At 50.2% G+C, this 21,050-nt stretch overlaps 1 protein-coding gene across 3 annotated transcripts in view; it reads right to left on the bottom strand.

Moving 5' to 3' along the window:
* ENTPD5 (ectonucleoside triphosphate diphosphohydrolase 5) overlaps positions 1 to 21,050 on the bottom strand; it is a 66,868-nt gene that overhangs the window by 29,677 nt on the left and 16,141 nt on the right. For all 3 annotated transcript variants that reach the window (XM_088447507.1, XM_088447509.1, XM_088447508.1), the window contains exons 3-4: positions 12,128 to 12,347; positions 4,719 to 4,798 (exon numbers count right to left, since the gene is read on the bottom strand). In XM_088447507.1, coding sequence (XP_088303633.1) covers positions 4,719 to 4,798; positions 12,128 to 12,326 — 279 coding nt within the window. In that variant the 5' untranslated portion in view covers positions 12,327 to 12,347. The remainder of the gene's footprint in view (positions 1 to 4,718; positions 4,799 to 12,127; positions 12,348 to 21,050) is intronic.

Below are 21,050 nucleotides of genomic sequence, written 5' to 3'. Positions count from 1 at the left end.
TCTCACTGCCCTCCTCCCAGCTGTAACCCCCCCCTCCCAGCTCACTGCCCTCCTCACAGCTGTAACCCCCCACAGCTCTCACTGCCCTCCTCACAGCTGTAACCCCCCCTCCCAGCTCACTGCCCTCCTCACAGCTGTAACCCCCCACAGTTCTCACTGCCCTCCTCACAGCTGTAACCCCCCCTCCCAGCTCACTGACCGCCTCACAGCTGTAACCCCCCCCCTCCCAGCTCACTGCCCTCCTCACAGCTGTAACCCCCCCTCCCAGCTCACTTCCCTCCTCACAGCTGTAACCCCCCACAGTTCTCACTGCCCTCCTCACAGCTGTAACCCCCCACAGTTCTGACTGCCCTCCTCACAGCTGTAACCCCCCACAGTTCTCACTGCCCTCCTCACAGCTGTAACCCCCAACAGTTCTCACTGCCCTCCTCACAGCTGTAACTCCCAACAGTTCTCACTGCCCTCCTCACAGCTGTAACCCCCCACAGTTCTCACTGCCCTCATCACAGCTGTAACCCCCCCCTCCCAGCTCACTGCCCTCCTCACAGCTGTAACCTCCCCTCCCAGGTCACTGACCTCCTCACAGCTGTAACCCCCCCCCTCCCAGCCCTCCTCACAGCTGTAACCCCTCCCCTCCCAGCTCACTTCCCTCCTCACAGCTGTAACCCCCCACAGTTCTCAGTGCCCTCCTCACAGTTGTAACCCCCCCTCCTCCCAGCTCACTGCCCTCCTCACAGCTGTAACCCCCCCTCCCAGCTCACTTCCCTCCTCACAGCTGTAACCCCCCACAGTTCTCAGTGCCCTCCTCACAGCTGTAACCCCCCACAGTTCTCAGTGCCCTCCTCACAGCTGTAACCCCCCACAGTTCTCAGTGCCCTCCTCACAGCTGTAACCCCCCACAGTTCTCACTGCCCTCCTCACAGCTGTAACCCCCCACAGTTCTCACTGCCCTCCTCACAGCTGTAACCCCCCACAGTTCTCACTGCCCTCCTCACAGCTGTAACCCCCCCCTCCCAGCTCACTGCCCTCCTCACAGCTGTAACCTCCCCTCCCAGGTCACTGACCTCCTCACAGCTGTAACCCCCCCTCCCAGCTCACTGCCCTCCTCACAGCTGTAACCCCCCCCTCCCAGCTCACTGCCCTCCTCACAGCTGTAACCCCCCCTCCCAGCTCACTTCCCTCCTCACAGCTGTAACCCCCCCTCCCAGCTCACTGACCTCCTCACAGCTGTAACCCCCCACAGTTCTCACTGCCCTCCTCACAGCTGTAACCCCCCACAGTTCTCACTGCCCTCCTCACAGCTGTAACCCCCCCCTCCCAGCTCACTGCCCTCCTCACAGCTGTAACCCCCCCTCCCAGCTCACTGCCCTCCTCACAGCTGTAACCCCCCCTCCTAGCTCACTGCCCTCCTCACAGCTGTAACCCCCCCTCCCAGCTCACTGCCCTCCTCACAGCTGTAACCCCCCCTCCTAGGTCACTGACCGCCTCACAGCTGTAACTCCCCACAGTTCTCACTGCCCTCCTCACAGCTGTAACCCCCCACAGTTCTCACTGCCCTCCTCACAGCTGTAACCCCCCACAGTTCTCACTGCCCTCCTCACAGCTGTAACCCCCCCCTCCCAGCTCACTTCCCTCCTCACAGCTGTAACCCCCCACAGTTCTCACTGCCCTCCTCACAGCTGTAACCCCCCACAGTTCTCACTGCCCTCCTCACAGCTGTAACCCCCCACAGTTCTCACTGCCCTCCTCACAGCTGTAACCCCCCACAGTTCTCACTGCCCTCCTCACAGCTGTAACCCCCCCCTCCCAGCTCACTGACGTCCTCACAGCTGTAACCCCCCACAGTTCTCACTGCCCTCCTCACAGCTGTAACCCCCCACAGTTCTCACTGCCCTCCTCACAGCTGTAACCCCCCACAGTTCTCACTGCCCTCCTCACAGCTGTAACCCCCCACAGTTCTCACTGCCCTCCTCACAGCTGTAACCCCCCCTCCCAGCTCACTGCCCTCCTCACAGCTGTAACCTCCCCTCCCAGGTCACTGACCTCCTCACAGCTGTAACCCCCCCTCCCAGCTCACTGCCCTCCTCACAGCTGTAACCCCCCCCCTCCCAGCTCACTGCCCTCCTCACAGCTGTAACCCCCCCTCCCAGCTCACTTCCCTCCTCACAGCTGTAACCCCCCCTCCCAGCTCACTGACCTCCTCACAGCTGTAACCCCCCACAGTTCTCACTGCCCTCCTCACAGCTGTAACCCCCCACAGTTCTCACTGCCCTCCTCACAGCTGTAACCCCCCCCTCCCAGCTCACTGCCCTCCTCACAGCTGTAACCCCCCCTCCCAGCTCACTGCCCTCCTCACAGCTGTAACCCCCCCTCCTAGCTCACTGCCCTCCTCACAGCTGTAACCCCCCCTCCCAGCTCACTGCCCTCCTCACAGCTGTAACCCCCCCTCCTAGCTCACTGACCGCCTCACAGCTGTAACTCCCCACAGTTCTCACTGCCCTCCTCACAGCTGTAACCCCCCACAGTTCTCACTGCCCTCCTCACAGCTGTAACCCCCCACAGTTCTCACTGCCCTCCTCACAGCTGTAACCCCCCACAGTTCTCACTGCCCTCCTCACAGCTGTAACCCCCCCCCCAGCTCACTGCCCTCCTCACAGCTGTAACCCCCCCTCCAAGCTCACTGCCCTCCTCACAGCTGTAACCCCCCCTCCCAGCTCACTGCCCTCCTCACAGCTGTAACCCCCGCCACAGCTCACTGCCCTCCTCACAGCTGTAACCCCCCACAGCTCTCACTGCCCTCCTCCCAGCTGTAACCCCCCCCTCCCAGCTCACTGCCCTCCTCACAGCTGTAACCCCCCACAGCTCTCACTGCCCTCCTCACAGCTGTAACCCCCCCTCCCAGCTCACTGCCCTCCTCACAGCTGTAACCCCCCACAGTTCTCACTGCCCTCCTCACAGCTGTAACCCCCCCTCCCAGCTCACTGACCGCCTCACAGCTGTAACTCCCCACAGTTCTCACTGCCCTCCTCACAGCTGTAACCCCCCACAGTTCTCACTGCCCTCCTCACAGCTGTAACCCCCCACAGTTCTCACTGCCCTCCTCACAGCTGTAACCCCCCCTCCAAGCTCACTGCCCTCCTCACAGCTGTAACCCCCCCCCTCCCAGCTCACTGCCCTCCTCACAGCTGTAACCCCCCCTCCCAGCTCACTTCCCTCCTCACAGCTGTAACCCCCCCCCCTCCCAGCCCTCCTCACAGCTGTAACCCCCCCCCTCCCAGCTCACTTCCCTCCTCACAGCTGTAACCCCCCACAGTTCTCACTGACCTCCTCACAGCTGTAACCCCCCCTCCTCCCAGCTCACTGCCCTCCTCACAGCTGTAACCCCCCCTCCCAGCTCACTTCCCTCCTCACAGCTGTAACCCCCCACAGTTCTCAGTGCCCTCCTCACAGCTGTAACCCCCCACAGTTCTCAGTGCCCTCCTCACAGCTGTAACCCCCCACAGTTCTCAGTGCCCTCCTCACAGCTGTAACCCCCCACAGTTCTCACTGCCCTCCTCACAGCTGTAACTCCCAACAGTTCTCACTGCCCTCCTCACAGCTGTAACCCCCCCTCCCAGCTCACTTCCCTCCTCACAGCTGTAACCCCCCACAGTTCTCACTGCCCTCCTCACAGCTGTAACCCCCCACAGTTCTCAGTGCCCTCCTCACAGCTGTAACCCCCCACAGTTCTCAGTGCCCTCCTCACAGCTGTAACCCCCCACAGTTCTCACTGCCCTCCTCACAGCTGTAACTCCCAACAGTTCTCACTGCCCTCCTCACAGCTGTAACCCCCCACAGTTCTCACTGCCCTCCTCACAGCTGTAACCCCCCACAGTTCTCACTGCCCTCCTCACAGCTGTAACCCCCCCCTCCCAGCTCACTGCCCTCCTCACAGCTGTAACCCCCCCTCCCAGCTCACTGCCCTCCTCACAGCTGTAACCTCCCCTCCCAGCTCACTGCCCTCCTCACAGCTGTAACCCCTATTCCCTCACAGCTCTCACCGCTGTAACTCCCATCCCATCACTGCCCCTCTCACAGCTGTTTCTGCCATCTCCTCACAGCTCTCACTGCCCCTCTCACAGCTAACACCGTCACCCTCAGAGCTCTCAGCCCCCCCGCCACAGCTCTCACAGCTGTAACCCCCCACAGTTCTCACTGCCCTCCTCACAGCTGTAAGCCCCCCCCCTCCCAGCTCACTGCCCTCCACACAGCTGTAACCCCTATTCCCTCACAGCTCTCACCGCTGTAACTCCCATCCCATCACTGCCCCTCTCACAGCTGTATCTGCCATCTCACAGCTCTCACTGCCCTCCTCACAGTTGTAACCCCCGCCACAGCTCTCACTTCCCTCCTCACAGCTGTAACCACCCCACAGCTGTACCCCCCACAGATCTCACTGCCCTCCTCACAGCTGTAACCCCCCACAGCTCTCACTGCCCTCCTCACAGCTGTAAGCCCCCCTCACAGCTGTAACCTATTCCCTCACAACTCCCACTGCCCCTCTCACAGCTGTATCTGCCATCTCCTCACAGCTCTCACTGCCCACTCATAGCTAACACTGTCCTCTTTACTGCCCCTCTCCCCCTCACAGCTCCCACTCCCCTCCTCACAGCTGTAACCCCCATCCCCTCACAAACCCCCTTACGACTGTCACTGCAGAGTCAAAGCCACCAGCTCACCTTCTCCGGCTGATCAGCAAAAGCAGACAGTCCAGGCTTCACGGACTCAAAGACTTCTCCGTCCAGCTCTAGAGGTAACCCTGGAGGAGGGAAAGATGCCGAGATGAACAGAGTACAAATAAACTGCAAATACAATTCTCTCTCCTGCATGATAACTGGTGAGAACAACATGTCAGCAATAAGCTCCAGGGCTTCTTCTCCAGACTCCCAACAGGCTGATCCCGATATAACAAAATCACCTAGAGGCTGCCCCGTTTATATTGTTACCTTTTAACTACACACAAACCTATATAACTAGGATTCTTTCGCAAATCTGTTAGCCAACTGTAGATACAACAATGCCACAATGGGTCTCTACAAAACAATAGTATGAGCTCCCATTCTTTACACCCTAACTCTACAGATCTAATCTACCATGCATAAATGCAACAGCCATCTCCACAGATCAACGTGCAGACACCGCCACATTTAAAAGTCTACAGGTTATCATACATTTGGTATGCAGCTGCTCAAACCCGATCCGCTGACATCCCATGATGTACCCAAGAAGGAGTAACCACAGTGGTTGGGTGAGCAGGTATCCTTCCACACAACAGGCCTGCTGGATTGCAATGAAATTCCAACAGGAGGTTGACCGAAAAAAAAAACCCACATCCTTTCCTATGCTCATAAAAGATCAAACAGTGTGCCCAAAAGGGAAGACAAACATGGTCCACTCCACGTAAAAAAACACCAGCACCTGGAAGTAGCACTTGCTGGCACCGAAAGGACACAGAGAAGGCTGAAACCTGCACCTAGACAACAGCCACAGCCGAGCCAATTTCCAGGCCTCTGGAGGAAAAGGAGAAAATTAAAGACACAAACACTTTGGGCAGAGGACTCTGATGTACGATTTCCAAGTCCTACAACACGTAAAGGTAGACTGAGGGTCCAACACGGTCTGGAGAACAGGTTTGGGAAGATCTAGTACAGTAAGTGCGTGGCATGGCATGGCTCTGTGCAATAGTGCAAAGGCTTCTCGTGGTGGGACTTCTATCTGCCCGTAGTGTGGCAGTGATGCAGTTAATCCATGTTTCACGGGAACAGAAGCATTCATGGCAGAGGTGCTCTATGAAGACCGAACATATACTGAATGCGCCAAGAAATTACAGCTTGACCGACCATGGAAATGAAGACCAGCTCCTGGGATACTGCCACTTGGAATGTGTAAAGGCAGCAACATAACATTTTAGGAATTGTCGGTGTATTCTAGAAGTGATATGAGAAATAATACTGTAGGTCCCAAATGGCACCAAATGTTATTGCTTATTGCACAGATGGAGATAAAAAGGTCAGAAGAACGATATATATGAAAGGACTCGACCAATAGGGAGAGACTTCTCTGCAAAACAGTCTTGTAAGCTCTATGCAGAATTTCAAATATGTACTGGTTTCCCCGATTGGAGAGTGAAGGGCCACCGTGCCTGCTGAAGAAACCCAGGCTCAGAGCGATGTTCTGGGTTGTGAGTTAGCAAGTCTGAGTGAGGGTGTAATCTCCGCTGAGGATTGCTAGACATGCTGGGAGTAGCGGAAGGATCCAGGCATTTATAGTCTGAGCCCTTCTTCTTAAACGTCCTCCAACTTGGTCTCAAATGAGAAGAGAGACCAGTGGCAGGAGATACACTGGTGGGAACTACTATAGGAACACGACAGTTTTGATGAACCATCCCTGCAGATCATGAGACAACGGTCAACAAAATGTGCTGCAAGGCCATGCCAGCTAACCTGCTCAATATCTTGCAGCCAGTGCTGTCATGACAAAGCTTGTATTACACAGGTCAGGTTAAATTCTCAAAGATTGGATTCTGATATCGATAGGGCCCAAGTGAACACAAGGTATGGGTATGACAGGTCCTGTTGACCTATGGGAAAACCTAAGTGAAGACCTGTGGAGCCACGGAAACCAAAAAGGAAAGGCATGCATGTATATGCAGATATCTTTCATGGGTTTGGGTCCGGGATGCCGGTGCTCGCGAACCCTGACGGCAGCAGGGTTAGGATACCGACACTTGTCGGTCAGTATCCTAACCCTCCCCCTATCCCTCTCTTCCCATTGCCTAAGCCTAACCTCCCCCTCTAGTGGCTAAACCTAACCTTTCCCCCCCCCCCCCCCCCCCCAAGTGCCTAAGCCTCCCTCTAGTGACTAACCCTTCCTCTAGTGACTAACCCCGATGCTTACGGTCGGGATGCTGTGCCGGGATTCTGACAAGTGTCAAGATTCCGGTGCCGGCATTCTAAGCGCTGGTATCCTGAGTGTGGCTATTATGACCGCATCCCCTTCCTTGTAGATGGATTAATGTCACAAAGATTCACTTGCAGCACTGACACCTTCCAAGAATCCTCGTGGTGATGTAGCCAAACTCTGGTGCGGCCATGATATCATTGAAAGTCAGGCACATAGTTGAAGTCTATCGGAGGTCGCATCATATCGCGCTTTCGGAGTTCAAACTCCATGTGACAATACAGTGTTAGTGTTCATTCTAGCATCCTGCACCTGTCACAGCCCGTGCTGTTTATCTTTCCTGCCTGGGGTGTCTCTCTCTGCTCTGCTGCTTCTAGCACACCCTGGTCTGCATATCAGCAGTTTATGGCATCAGCTGAGTGTGCTAGAAGCACCAGAGCAGAGAGCGACACCCCAGGCAGGAAAGAGGACCCGCACAGGTTGGTACAGGTGCTAGAAGGTGCAGGGGGCTAGAATGAACACTAGAAGTGTACAGATGTTTCTACACACAAATACCAAGGGTGGCCGCTTCCTGTAGTGAGGGGTGAAAAAAAGAAAACACCCTCACAGTTCACGGACATATGGGCCACTCCAAGAAAACGATGGTTTTAGGAAAGTGCAATCTGTGGTGTCATGACCTCTTCATACACTGGATTGTTTCTGTGACCGGATGGCTTCCAGCCCGGTCTCCCGATCACAGGTTGAGGGTTGCGATCCCCACTTGACCTTGGGGTATCAGGGATTCCAGCTTACCGTCAGTGACCGCCTGTCACTAACTCCGCCCACTGCGCCGTGGGCGTAACGATGCTGCCACCAAACTCTACCATCGGCGTTTGGAACCGCTTCTTATGTACAATTAGGCTCCTACCGCCGGCACCTGGAACCGCTCTGCTGCGTATGCGTCGACTAGCTGCGGCCACACCTCCTGTTTGGTGTCGGCTGTTCCTGCCTGATCCCTCACAATGGACCAAGCTCCTGCTGGGTAGCTGGCAGGGGGCTTGAGCTTCGGAGACGCTCGGTTCAACCCAGAACAGTAGGAGAACGGAATAGCTTTTGGCACAATTCTGTTGGTCGCAGGGTACAGATGTAGTCGAATTTAAAGGCAAAAGGTGTTTATTTGCTCAAAGTCTTAAAGAAAGACTCAACCTTCCGAATGAAGGGGTACATTCAGTATTCAAAAAATCTTATCAAGTCAGCAGTTCTTCTCCACAAAGGATTTTCAGAGATGTACAACATACAGGGCTCACAGGCCCTCTTTTTATATCATTCTTACACACAATATCACAGGGGGGTAAATCTGCCCTGTGTTCCTCTCAACCAATCATGGTTCCTCACATAATATAATTTAACAACATATTACATTTCAAAGGAGTCACCCAATTTCCTCCTTTCTAAACCACTACCCAAACTTAAACACAAACTGATTTATCATACATTATAACTGTCTCCTAAAATGTTGATATAACATTTCACAGGATATGGTAAATGTCATTCATCCTTCCCAATGGAAGTATCAATCAGTTTGGCATTCACAACCTTAACAGATTCAGGTTTTTTCTTAAAAACAACCAAATTGTCTTTATCAACCTTACTGGCTATTGCCTTTTCAAAGAAAGTGCTGTAACTGAAGGGTTTAGCCATATGACTCTTCACACAGAAACCTTCCAGCCAGGTCTAATCTGGATGCACTTCAAAGAAAGCTTTGTTACACAAAGGATTTGACCACTACCATAGGTCAGGATAATTAACATATCACTTCCTATGTCAGGAGGGCAATCCCCATTACATTAATATACTCTTAAACCATATAGTGCATAGCCTATTAAATATACGTTGCTTCATGCACTAATGCATTGCAGAGCAGCTGCAGTGCATTACAGCAATACATATATATTTTAATACAGTTTATTATAAACCATGTGCAGTGTGCTTTTAAACTGTGTCCTCACTGGGACTTTAACTGTTTCAGCGCTGGTCGCAGTGGTTCCCAGCATTCAGCCACACTCCACCTACAATCCCCCAGTGCAGTGGGTCCTGGCCGCAACATGTAAAACATTAAACGCACACTTAACAACACTCAGTGCCTAGCGCAGAGTACACATTTACAATGGGCGCCTGGCGCCTTTTGTCCTTTTAAAAATGGCGCCGCAGTACGGGGATTAACCCCTTCAGTGCCGCAGCCGCCGGTCACAGTTTCTATTTTAGCCTCTGCCAAACGTTCTGTGCAAACAAGGCCAGCAAGACATTCTCTTTTGATGTTCTAGCGTCCAATCTTTCAGTATACGGCACTCAGTTGAACAAGCCTGCCTCCCATGTCCTGGCGGCAACCAAATGTCTCATTGCCCAATCGTGTAAACAGCAAGACCCGTGCGTCTTCCCTCACCTCTTACTTATGGTACATCGGCCGATGGAAAGCAGGACTTGCCATCTACACGATGAAGGTCACAAATCCATGGTAACTCCAATAATCCAACTCCACTGGCTCTCTTAGAATAACTCAAACTAATTCGAACTCAACCCCTTTCTCCAGACGTCTGACTCCCCCACCCCTCAACCCACCACAGTGGAAATAAGACCTCTTCCCTCTCAAATGAAGGAATGTCTTTAAAAAATAGACCTCACTCCATCAATGGCTCTTTGACACGTAGGGGGCAGCCTATCGCTCCCTTTCCTCTTCTCCCTCCCCACCACTTTATATCATCACAGCTATTCTTCATGTTCGGATCCTGTACCAGCCATTGTATATATCGCTGCGCCTTTGTGTATTGTATCTGATGGTTTTTGAAAATGAAAATAAATAAAACAGTAACAGAGGGCACTCAGGCTTCCAGCAAAGGACAGGGAAGGTTCTGTCTACAGTCACTGAAGCACAAACAGACTGTTCATGACTAGATGTAATCGTTAGTGTCTAACGACTACTATCCTTGTGCTGTGTTCACCCACCTAGGCTGCTGGAAGTGCAAATGGTTAGTTACCAGCTGACCCAAAAATGAGCACACTCACAGTTGAAAATACATATGAACATGGATAAACATATACACTCGTGTACACATATAAATAGGACTGCGCCATGGCAGTCAGTAAATAAAGTGATTGCATTTTGGGGGGTCCTGCGCTCTGGATTTGAACCCTAGTATGTTACCTGGATATAGTGGGTAGGCCCATAACCTTGGCCATGATTATGCTAAACACCTCTATTGATTGCAAAATTTTATTGCATTTATATATATTATTAATAATTTGGAGTTGTGCACCTGAGATTTGTCTGTTACTGTGCCTGCAATTAGTCTCATCAGGTAGCACCTCCCATCATATATATAGTCAGGTTGTGCAGTCCAGAAATCTTTCCCATATACTCCATTTAATGTGCTTTATTGCACTTCTGAGGGTAAAGAGACGCCCTCATTCTGGATTAGCACCCTTCCTTATTGGTTTAAAAGCATGGAGTATGGTAATGTATATGTACTGTATTAGGCACAATTCTAGGTAAGTCCTAAAAGTTATATACTGTGGTGCAACTTTGGTTCATTTTTCGGGCGTGGGTCCCCCTGGATTGCGTTGGTTGATCTGTCTCAGGGCACTGCATTATAACACATTTTCCTTTATAACACATTTTAACCCTTCACTGTGTGTTTAATATATATATGTACTTCACTTTTTTATTTTCATTCTTTATATGCAGCTGTGGCTGCTCCTAACTATCTCTTTACACTGCACTTTTCTTACTATGGTGGTGCCCTGGGGCAGCTTGGCTGGGCCAGTTTTGGGGGGTTCTGCGCTCTGAATTTGAACCCTAGTATGTTAGGGACCTAGCCGAAAGAGGTTACCTGGATATGGTGGGTAGGCCCATAACCTTGGCCATGATTATGCTAAAAACCTCTATTGATTGCAAAATTTTATTGCATTTATATATTTTATTAATAATTTGGAGTTGTGCACCTGAGAATTGTCTGTTTCTGTGATTGCGTGAATACATAAATTTTAGTTGACTGATCACAACTTGATGTAACAAGGCTTCTCTCAATAAAAGAATAATAGATTTAATATCAACATATTACACATATTAAAAAAGAAAACCACAAAAAACAATACACTCCAATTGTTAAATATATATGAAATGAGGTAAGAATTATTGCTGGTACCACTTGTGGTGTATAAGTGGAATGATGCGGGTCTTGAAAAAGCTCCAGGTCTGGAGCGAAACATGTCGCTATAGGGGCTCTTTAACCACTTGTGTGAGTCCGAGTCCTTCTGCTCAGTCACCGATTTGTGTTACCGATCTGCCTGATTATAAAGACACCAGTCACCCGTGCAGCGCACAGTGTACCTGGAACAGTGGACCCGGTAACCAAGTTGACATTCATTCTCTAGCGGCATTCATAACCAGGGGTTTTCCATACTGTCAGACGACGCACAGCTTACTGGAGCACAGAGCATATGGTACATAGCCAGCTCGGGTTACCCAGTGCGGAGTACACACAGGCTGTCTCAGCCCACCACACAACAGACTCTGCTGATTTACAAGTATACATACGGGTAAGAGAGCAATACTGTTTGGCTACCTCGGCCAATAAGTAGATTGGAAACTTTGCTACACCTTTTATGAGAGACTCAACATTTTAAGGATCAAAAGGTTCAATAAGGATTATCATTCCACTTATACACATTGAGCCACAAGTGGTGCCAGCAATGATTCTTATCTCATTGCAAATATTTAACAATTGGAGTGTATTGTTTTTTGTGTTTTTTTATAAGTGTAATATTTCATTATTAAATCTATTATTCTTATATTGAGAGAAGCCTTGTTACATCAAGTTGTCATCAGTCAACTAATACTTATATATTCACGCAATCACTTTGATTTACTTACTCACCGCCGTGGTACAGTCCTATTTATATGTACATATGTGTACACGAGTGTATACGTTTATCCATAATCATATATGTTTTCAGACTGTTCATGACTGAATTAGTGCAGCGTTCTTAAAGATATCGGAAAGGAAATAACAAGCGTAAGGTGAACTGCTAATTCATACACATTATAATCCCCCTTTCTTGGTAAGTGTACACACCCGATACTACGTGACACCCAGCTAGTAGACCTCTACGAGGACAATTCAATGAGGCGACTGCCCCACTACGCGCTCACCTGCTGTTCTCTGCTGGAAGATGTAGATGTGGATTCGGGTCCCAGTGCTGCCCGCATCAAAAACAATGCCGTAAATGGTATTATTGGTGGCAGTCTGTACTTCCATGGCAGACGGCAATACGGACCTCACGTCTGACAAGCAGCAGCCAATCACAAGTGTGGACCATAGTGTAGCGATGACTGGGACAACGCACCTCATGCTTTCAGGACGTCCCAGGCCCTGCGGAGATAAAACCGCTGTGCTGTAGAAGGTTGCTGCAGGCTGCTTAGGGAGTACAGAAAACTGGCAGACAGAACAAATCAGCTTGGTAAGAGAATCACCAAACCCGGTCGTTAAATTGCCAAGGAAAAATATTACAGTGTAAAACAAATGTAAGGAAAATATATACAAGATGGAAAAGACACAACCATGGTAGAACTATGGAAACAGTACAAGCTCAATGATTTCGCCATCCACGATTCATCAATCAGATCACTTATAAACACATAATAAGCATCTACTATCCTTTGAGGATCTGAATAGATGACACTCAGGTGCTGGGTCCACATTGTTCCTCATTTCCATTCATCCGGCTGTGTGACCTACATGGTATGCAGGATAATGGGGGTTGTGTTTCCTGGACTCAGCACATACTGCGGCACTCTGCTATAACACACCTGATGCATGAGGTTTAGGGGTAAAGAGCTGATGGGCTATACAATGCAGTAACAAGGCTGGGCTATACACTGCTCTCTATCACTATACCTCCAGGTCTCCCGCCCCTGTCAGTATGTACTATACACTGCTCTCTATCACTATACCTCCAGGTCTCCTGCCCCTGTCAGTATGTACTATACACTGCTCTCTATCACTATGCCTCCAGGTCTCCCGCCCCTGTCAGTATGTACTATACACTGCTCTCTATCACTATACCTCCAGGTCTCCCGCCCCTGTCAGTATGTACTATACACTGCTCTCTATCACTATACCTCCAGGTCTCCTGCCCCTGTCAGTATGTACTATACACTCTCCAGGTCTCCTGCCCTATGTCAGACTGTACTATACACAGCTCTCTATCACTATAGCCCCTGTCTGTATGTACTATACACTGCTCTCTATCCCTATACCTCCAGGTCTCCTGCCCCTGTCAGTATGTACTATACACAGCTCTCTATCCCTATATCTCCAGGTCTCCTGCCACTGTCAGTATGTACTATACACTGCTCTCTATCACTATAGCCCCTGTCTGTATGTACTATACACTGCTCTCTATCACTATACCTCCAGGTCTCCTGCCCCTGTCAGACTGTACTATACACTGCTCTCTATCACTATAGCCCCTGTCTGTATGTACTATACACTGCTCACAATCACTATATCTCCAGGTCTCCTGCCCTATGTCAGACTGTACTATACACTGCTCTCTATCACTATATCTCCAGGTCTCCTGCCCCTGTCTGTATGTACTATACACTGCTCTATATCCCTATACCTCCAGGTCTCCTGCCCTATGTCAGACTGTACTATACACAGCTCTCTATCACTATATCTCCAGGTCTCCTGCCCCTGTCTGTATGTACTATACACTGCCCTCTATCCCTATACCTCCAGGTCTCCTGCCCCTGTCAGTATGTACTATACACAGCTCTCTATCACTATATCTCCAGGTCTCCTTCCCCTGTCAGTATGTACTATACACTGCTCTCTATCCCTATACCTCCAGGTCTCCCGCCCCTGTCAGTATGTACTATACACTGCTCTCTATCACTATACCTCCAGGTCTCCTGCCCCTGTCAGTATGTACTATACACTCTCCAGGTCTCCTGCCCTATGTCAGACTGTACTATACACAGCTCTCTATCACTATAGCCCCTGTCTGTATGTACTATACACTGCTCTATATCCCTATACCTCCAGGTCTCCTGCCCTATGTCAGACTGTACTATACACAGCTCTCTATCACTATAGCCCCTGTCAGTATGTACTATACACTGCTCTCTATCCCTATACCTCCAGGTCTCCTGCCCCTGTCTGTATGTACTATACACCGCTCTCTATCCCTATACCTCCAGGTCTCCTGCCCCTGTCAGTATGTACTATACACTGCTCTCTATCACTATACCTCCAGGTCTCCTGCCCGTCAGACTGTACTATACACAGCTCTCTATCACTATAGCCCCTGTCTGTATGTACTATACACTGCTCTCTATCACTATACCTCCAGGTCTCCTGCCCCTGTCTGTATGTACTATACACTGCTCTCTATCCCTATATCTCCAGGTCTCCTGCCCCTGTCTGTATGTACTATACACTGCTCTCTATCCCTATACCTCCAGGTCTCCTGCCCCTGTCAGTATGTACTATACACAGCTCTCTATCCCTATATCTCCAGGTCTCCTGCCCCTGTCTGTATGTACTATACACTGCTCTCTATCCCTATACCTCCAGGTCTCCTGCCCCTGTCTGTATGTACTATACACTGCTCTCTATCACTATACCTCCAGGTCTCCTGCCCCGGTCAGACTGTACTATACACTGCTCTCTATCACTATAGCCCCTGTCTGTATGTACTATACACTGCTCTCTATCCCTATATCTCCAGGTCTCCTGCCCCTGTCAGTATGTACTATACACTGCTCTCTATCACTATACCTCCAGGTCTCCTGCCCCTGTCAGACTGTACTATACACTGCTCTCTATCACTATACCTCCAGGTCTCCTGCCCCTGTCAGTATGTACTATACACAGCTCTCTATCACTATAGCCCCTGTCTGTATGTGCTATACACTGCTCTCTATCACTATACCTCCAGGTCTCCTGCCCCTGTCAGACTGTACTATACACAGCTCTCTATCCCTATATCAACAGGTCTCCTGCCCCTGTCAGACTGTACTATACACTGCTCTCTATCACTATACCTCCAGGTCTCCTGCCCCTGTCAGTATGTACTATACACTGCTCTCTATCCCTATATCTCCAGGTCTCCTGCCCCTGTCTGTATGTACTATACACTGCTCTCTATCCCTATACCTCCAGGTCTCCTGCCCCTGTCAGTATGTACTATACACAGCTCTCTATCACTATAGCCCCTGTCTGTATGTACTATACACCGCGCTCTATCCCTATACCTCCAGGTCTCCTGCCCCTGTCTGTATGTACTATACACTGCTCTCTATCCCTATATCTCCAGGTCTCCTGCCCCTGTCAGACTGTACTATACACTGCTCTATATCCCTATACCTCCAGGTCTCCTGCCCTATGTCAGACTGTACTATACACAGCTCTCTATCACTATAGCCCCTGTCTGTATGTACTATACACTGCTCACAATCACTATACCTCCAGGTCTCCTGCCCCTGTCTGTATGTACTATACACTGCTCTCTATCCCTATATCTCCAGGTCTCCTGCCCCTGTCTGTATGTACTATACACTGCTCTCTCTCACTATACCTCCAGGTCTCCTGCCCCTGTCAGACTGTACTATACACAGCTCTCTATCCCTATATCTCCAGGTCTCCTGCCCCTGTCAGTATGTACTATACACTGCTCTCTATCACTATAGCCCTTGTCTGTATGTACTATACACTGCTCTCTCTCACTATACCTCCAGGTCTCCTGCCCCTGTCAGACTGTACTATACACAGCTCTCTATCCCTATATCTCCAGGTCTCCTGCCCCTGTCAGACTGTACTATACACTGCTCTATATCCCTATACCTCCAGGTCTCCTGCCCTATGTCAGACTGTACTATACACAGCTCTCTATCACTATAGCCCCTGTCTGTATGTACTATACACTGCTCACAATCACTATACCTCCAGGTCTCCTGCCCCTGTCAGTATGTACTATACACTGCTCTCTATCCCTATATCTCCAGGTCTCCTGCCCCTGTCAGACTGTACTATACACTGCTCTCTATCACTATACCTCCAGGTCTCCTGCCCCTGTCAGTATGTACTATACACTGCTCTCTATCCCTATATCTCCAGGTCTCCTGCCCCTGTCTGTATGTACTATACACTGCTCTCTATCCCTATACCTCCAGGTCTCCTGCCCCTGTCAGTATGTACTATACACAGCTCTCTATCACTATAGCCCCTGTCTGTATGTACTATACACCGCTCTCTATCCCTATACCTCCAGGTCTCCTGCCCCTGTCTGTATGTACTATACACTGCTCTCTATCACTATACCTCCAGGTCTCCTGCCCCTATCAGTATGTACTATACACTGCTCTCTATCACTATACCTCCAGGTCTCCTGCCCCTGTCAGTATGTACTATACACTGCTCTCTATCACTATAGCCCTTGTCTGTATGTACTATACACTGCTCTCTCTCACTATACCTCCAGGTCTCCTGCCCCTGTCAGACTGTACTATACACTGCTCTATATCCCTATACCTCCAGGTCTCCTGCCCCTGTCAGTATGTACTATACACAGCTCTCTATCCCTATATCTCCAGGTCTCCTTCCCCTGTCAGTATGTACTATACACAGCTCTCTATCCCTATATCTCCAGGTCTCCTGCCCCTGTCTGTATGTACTATACACTGCTCTCTATCACTATACCTCCAGGTCTCCTGCCCCTGTCAGTATGTACTATACACAGCTCTCTATCCCTATATCTCCAGGTCTCCTTCCCCTGTCAGTATGTACTATACACTGCTCTCTATCACTATACCTCCAGGTCTCCTGCCCTATGTCAGACTGTACTATACACTGCTCTCTATCACTATATCTCCAGGTCTCCTGCCCCTGTCTGTATGTACTATACACTGCTCTATATCCCTATACCTCCAGGTCTCCTGCCCTATGTCAGACTGTACTATACACTGCTCTCTATCACTATACCTCCAGGTCTCCTGCCCCTGTCAGTATGTACTATACACAGCTCTCTATCCCTATATCTCCAGGTCTCCTTCCCCTGTCAGTATGTACTATACACTGCTCTCTATCACTATACCTCCAGGTCTCCTGCCCTATGTCAGACTGTACTATACACTGCTCTCTATCACTATAACTCCAGGTCTCCTGCCCCTGTCTGTATGTACTATACACTGCTCTCTATCACTATAGCCCCTGTCTGTATGTACTATACACTACTCACAATCACTATACCTCCAGGTCTCCTGCCCCTGTCAGTATGTACTATACACTGCTCTCTATCCCTATATCTCCAGGTCTCCTGCCCCTGTCTGTATGTACTATACACTGCTCTCTATCCCTATACCTCCAGGTCTCCTGCCCCTGTCAGACTGTACTATACACTGCTCTCTATCCCTATATCTCCAGGTCTCCTGCCCCTGTCTGTATGTACTATACACTGCTCTCTATCCCTATACCTCCAGGTCTCCTGCCCTATGTCAGACTGTACTATACACTGCTCTCTATCACTATATCTCCAGGTCTCCTGCCCCTGTCTGTATGTACTATACACTGCTCTATATCCCTATACCTCCAGGTCTCCTGCCCTATGTCAGACTGTACTATACACTGCTCTATATCCCTATACCTCCAGGTCTCCTGCCCCTGTCAGTATGTACTATACACAGCTCTCTATCCCTATATCTCCAGGTCTCCTTCCCCTGTCAGTATGTACTATACACTGCTCTCTATCCCTATATCTCCAGGTCTCCTGCCCCTGTCTGTATGTACTATACACTGCTCTCTATCACTATACCTCCAGGTCTCCTGCCCCTGTCAGTATGTACTATACACAGCTCTCTATCCCTATATCTCCAGGTCTCCTTCCCCTGTCAGTATGTACTATACACTGCTCTCTATCACTATACCTCCAGGTCTCCTGCCCTATGTCAGACTGTACTATACACTGCTCTCTATCACTATATCTCCAGGTCTCCTGCCCCTGTCTGTATGTACTATACACTGCTCTATATCCCTATACCTCCAGGTCTCCAGCCCCTGTCAGTATGTACTATACACTGCTCTCTATCACTATAGCCCCTGTCTGTATGTACTATACACTACTCACAATCACTATACCTCCAGGTCTCCTGCCCCTGTCAGTATGTACTATACACTGCTCTCTATCCCTATATCTCCAGGTCTCCTGCCCCTGTCTGTATGTACTATACACTGCTCTCTATCCCTATACCTCCAGGTCTCCTGCCCCTGTCTGTATGTACTATACACTGCTCTCTATCCCTATATCTCCAGGTCTCCTGCCCCTGTCTGTATGTACTATACACTGCTCTCTATCCCTATACCTCCAGGTCTCCTGCCCCTGTCAGTATGTACTATACACAGCTCTCTATCCCTATATCTCCAGGTCTCCTTCCCCTGTCAGTATGTACTATACACTGCTCTCTATCACTATACCTCCAGGTCTCCTGCCCTATGTCAGATTGTACTATACACAGCTCTCTATCACTATAGCCCCTGTCTGTATGTACTATACACAGCTCTCTATCACTATAGCCCCTGTCTGTATGTACTATACACTGCTCTCTATCACTATACCTCCAGGGCTCCTGCCCTATGTCAGTATGTACTATACACAGCTCTCTATCACTATACCTCCAGGTCTCCTGCCCTATGTCAGACTGTACTATACACAGCTCTCTATCACTGTAGCCGCTGTCTGTATGTACTTTACACTGCTCACAATCACTATACCTCCAGAATCCAGAAGAGATCTACAGCTTCTATCCCAAGAGGTTTCCAAGTTCTTTTAGAGATTAGTCCTGGGTACACTCCCTCAATTACTTGTTACATGATATTTTACTATTTTGCCAGTTTTACTTGTATTACTGGCAGCTGTGTGTAGAATATGACACAACTTATTGTAAGCATTTGCACAAATAGCTATGAGGTCTAAAGTACAACGTGAAGCTTATGACCTCTTAAAGAAAAACATACCTCATTATATAATGTATGGATCCTACTAGCATGCTTGGTGTTGTCAGTGCATCAAGAACTCAAAAACATTTTTTTTTAAAAAGGTGAAAAGTGAAAGAAGGCCCCACCCGTCAGGGGAGAGTGAGGCGGGAAGGCCCCACCCGTCAGGGGAGAGTGAGGCGGGAAGGCCCCACCCGTCAGGGGAGAGTGAGGCGGGAAGGCCCCACCCGTCAGGGGAGAGTGAGGAGGGAAGGCCCCACCCGTCAGGGGAGAGTGAGGAGGGAAGGCCCCACCCGTCAGGGGAGAGTGAGGAGGGAAGGCCCCACCCGTCAGGGGAGAGTGAGGAGGGAAGGCCCCACCCGTCAGGGGAGAGTGAGGAGGGAAGGCCCCACCCGTCAGGGGAGAGTGAGGAGGGAAGGCCCCACCCGTCAGGGGAGAGTGAGGAGGGAAGGCCCCACCCGTCAGGGGAGAGTGAGGAGGGAAGGCCCCACCCGTCAGGGGAGAGTGAGGAGGGAAGGCCCCACCCGTCAGGGGAGAGTGAGGAGGGAAGGCCCCACCCGTCAGGGGAGAGTGAGGAGGGAAGGCCCCACCCGTCAGGGGAGAGTGAGGAGGGAAGGCCCCACCCGTCAGGGGAGAGTGAGGAGGGAAGGCCCCACCCGTCAGGGGAGAGTGAGGAGGGAAGGCCCCACCCGTCAGGGGAGAGTGAGGAGGGAAGGCCCCACCCGTCAGGGGAGAGTGAGGAGGGAAGGCCCCACCCGTCAGGGGAGAGGGTGAGGTAAGGCCGCACTCGTCAGGGGAGAGGGAGAGGTAAGGCCGCACCCAGCAGGGGAGAGCGAGAGGTAAGGCCGCACCCAGCAGGGGAGAGCGAGAGGTAAGGCCCCACCTGTCAGGGGAGAGGGAGAGGTAACATCACTAGAGTTACTCTCCAAGGACACAAATTACATATGGTAGCAGGTCATATAATAGGCGCTGTATTACCCTTCAGTTTTTACACCTTACAAAGCATAACATTTTATTTCATAGGTAATTAAAAACAACAGCTGTTAATGTATAAAATTCATTTACAGGACTGCTATCTGCTGTTGTGGCCTAAATTCTCCACTAGGTGATGCCAAATTACGCACCTTCGTGGATCTCCGTCCTATTCAGTCAGAAGCAGCTTTGCCGGATCTGTCTTTCCGTGAAATAGGGCGTTTCGGGGCGGGAAGTGGTCGGTGACAAAGCGTTCTCACGTAACCGCCTGTAACTTGTGGCAGTGTTCTGGTAATTGCAGAGGGGTCTATTACATACTCCGTGTCATTCTGAGTCGTGCAACTAGCATGGGGCTGATGTACGTGCAGATAATAATGGCGTAAAATCAATGGGCCGCACGGGTTTCCGCATTAGTTGAATGGATAGTCACATTAGCATGAGGGAGAGGGACCAAATGTCATACAACAGATTATCCCAAATTGTCCGTACCAGCCGCTAACACTAGCAATATACAATGCTCATCTATACAGATCCCCCCGACCTGTGTGATGCCATGAACAGGCCTCCAATGCGATCAGTTATACAGAATTACAGTGCTCATCTATACAGACCCCACCGACCTGTGTGTGGCCATGAACAGCCCTCCAATGCGATCAGTTATACAGAATTACAGTGCTCATCTATACAGACCCCCCGACCTGTGTGGCCATGAACAGGCCTCCAATGCGATCAGTTATACAGAATTACAGTGCTCATCTATACAGACCCCCCGACCTGTGTGGCCATGAACAGGCCTCCAATGCGATCAGTTATACAGAATTACAGAGCTCATCAATACAGACCCCCCGACCTGTGTGGCCATGAACAGGCCTCCAATGCGATCAGTTATACAGAATTACAGTGCTCATCTATACAGACCCCCCCGACCTGTGTGATGCCATGAACAGCCCTCCAATGCGATCAGTTCTACAGAATTACAGTGCTCATCTTTACAGATCCCCCGACCTGTGTGTGGCCATGAACAGGCCTCCAATGCGATCAGTTATACAGAATTACAGTGCTCATCTATACAGACCCCACCGACCTGTGTGTGGCCATGAACAGCCCTCC

This window comes from Taudactylus pleione, unplaced genomic scaffold (assembly GCF_031769625.1).
Source record: "Taudactylus pleione unplaced genomic scaffold, aTauple2 ptg000433l, whole genome shotgun sequence".
NCBI lineage: Eukaryota > Metazoa > Chordata > Amphibia > Anura > Myobatrachidae > Taudactylus > Taudactylus pleione.
The sequence above is the reverse complement of the archived record's forward strand: the minus strand, read 5'-3'. Positions and strand labels throughout refer to the sequence as shown.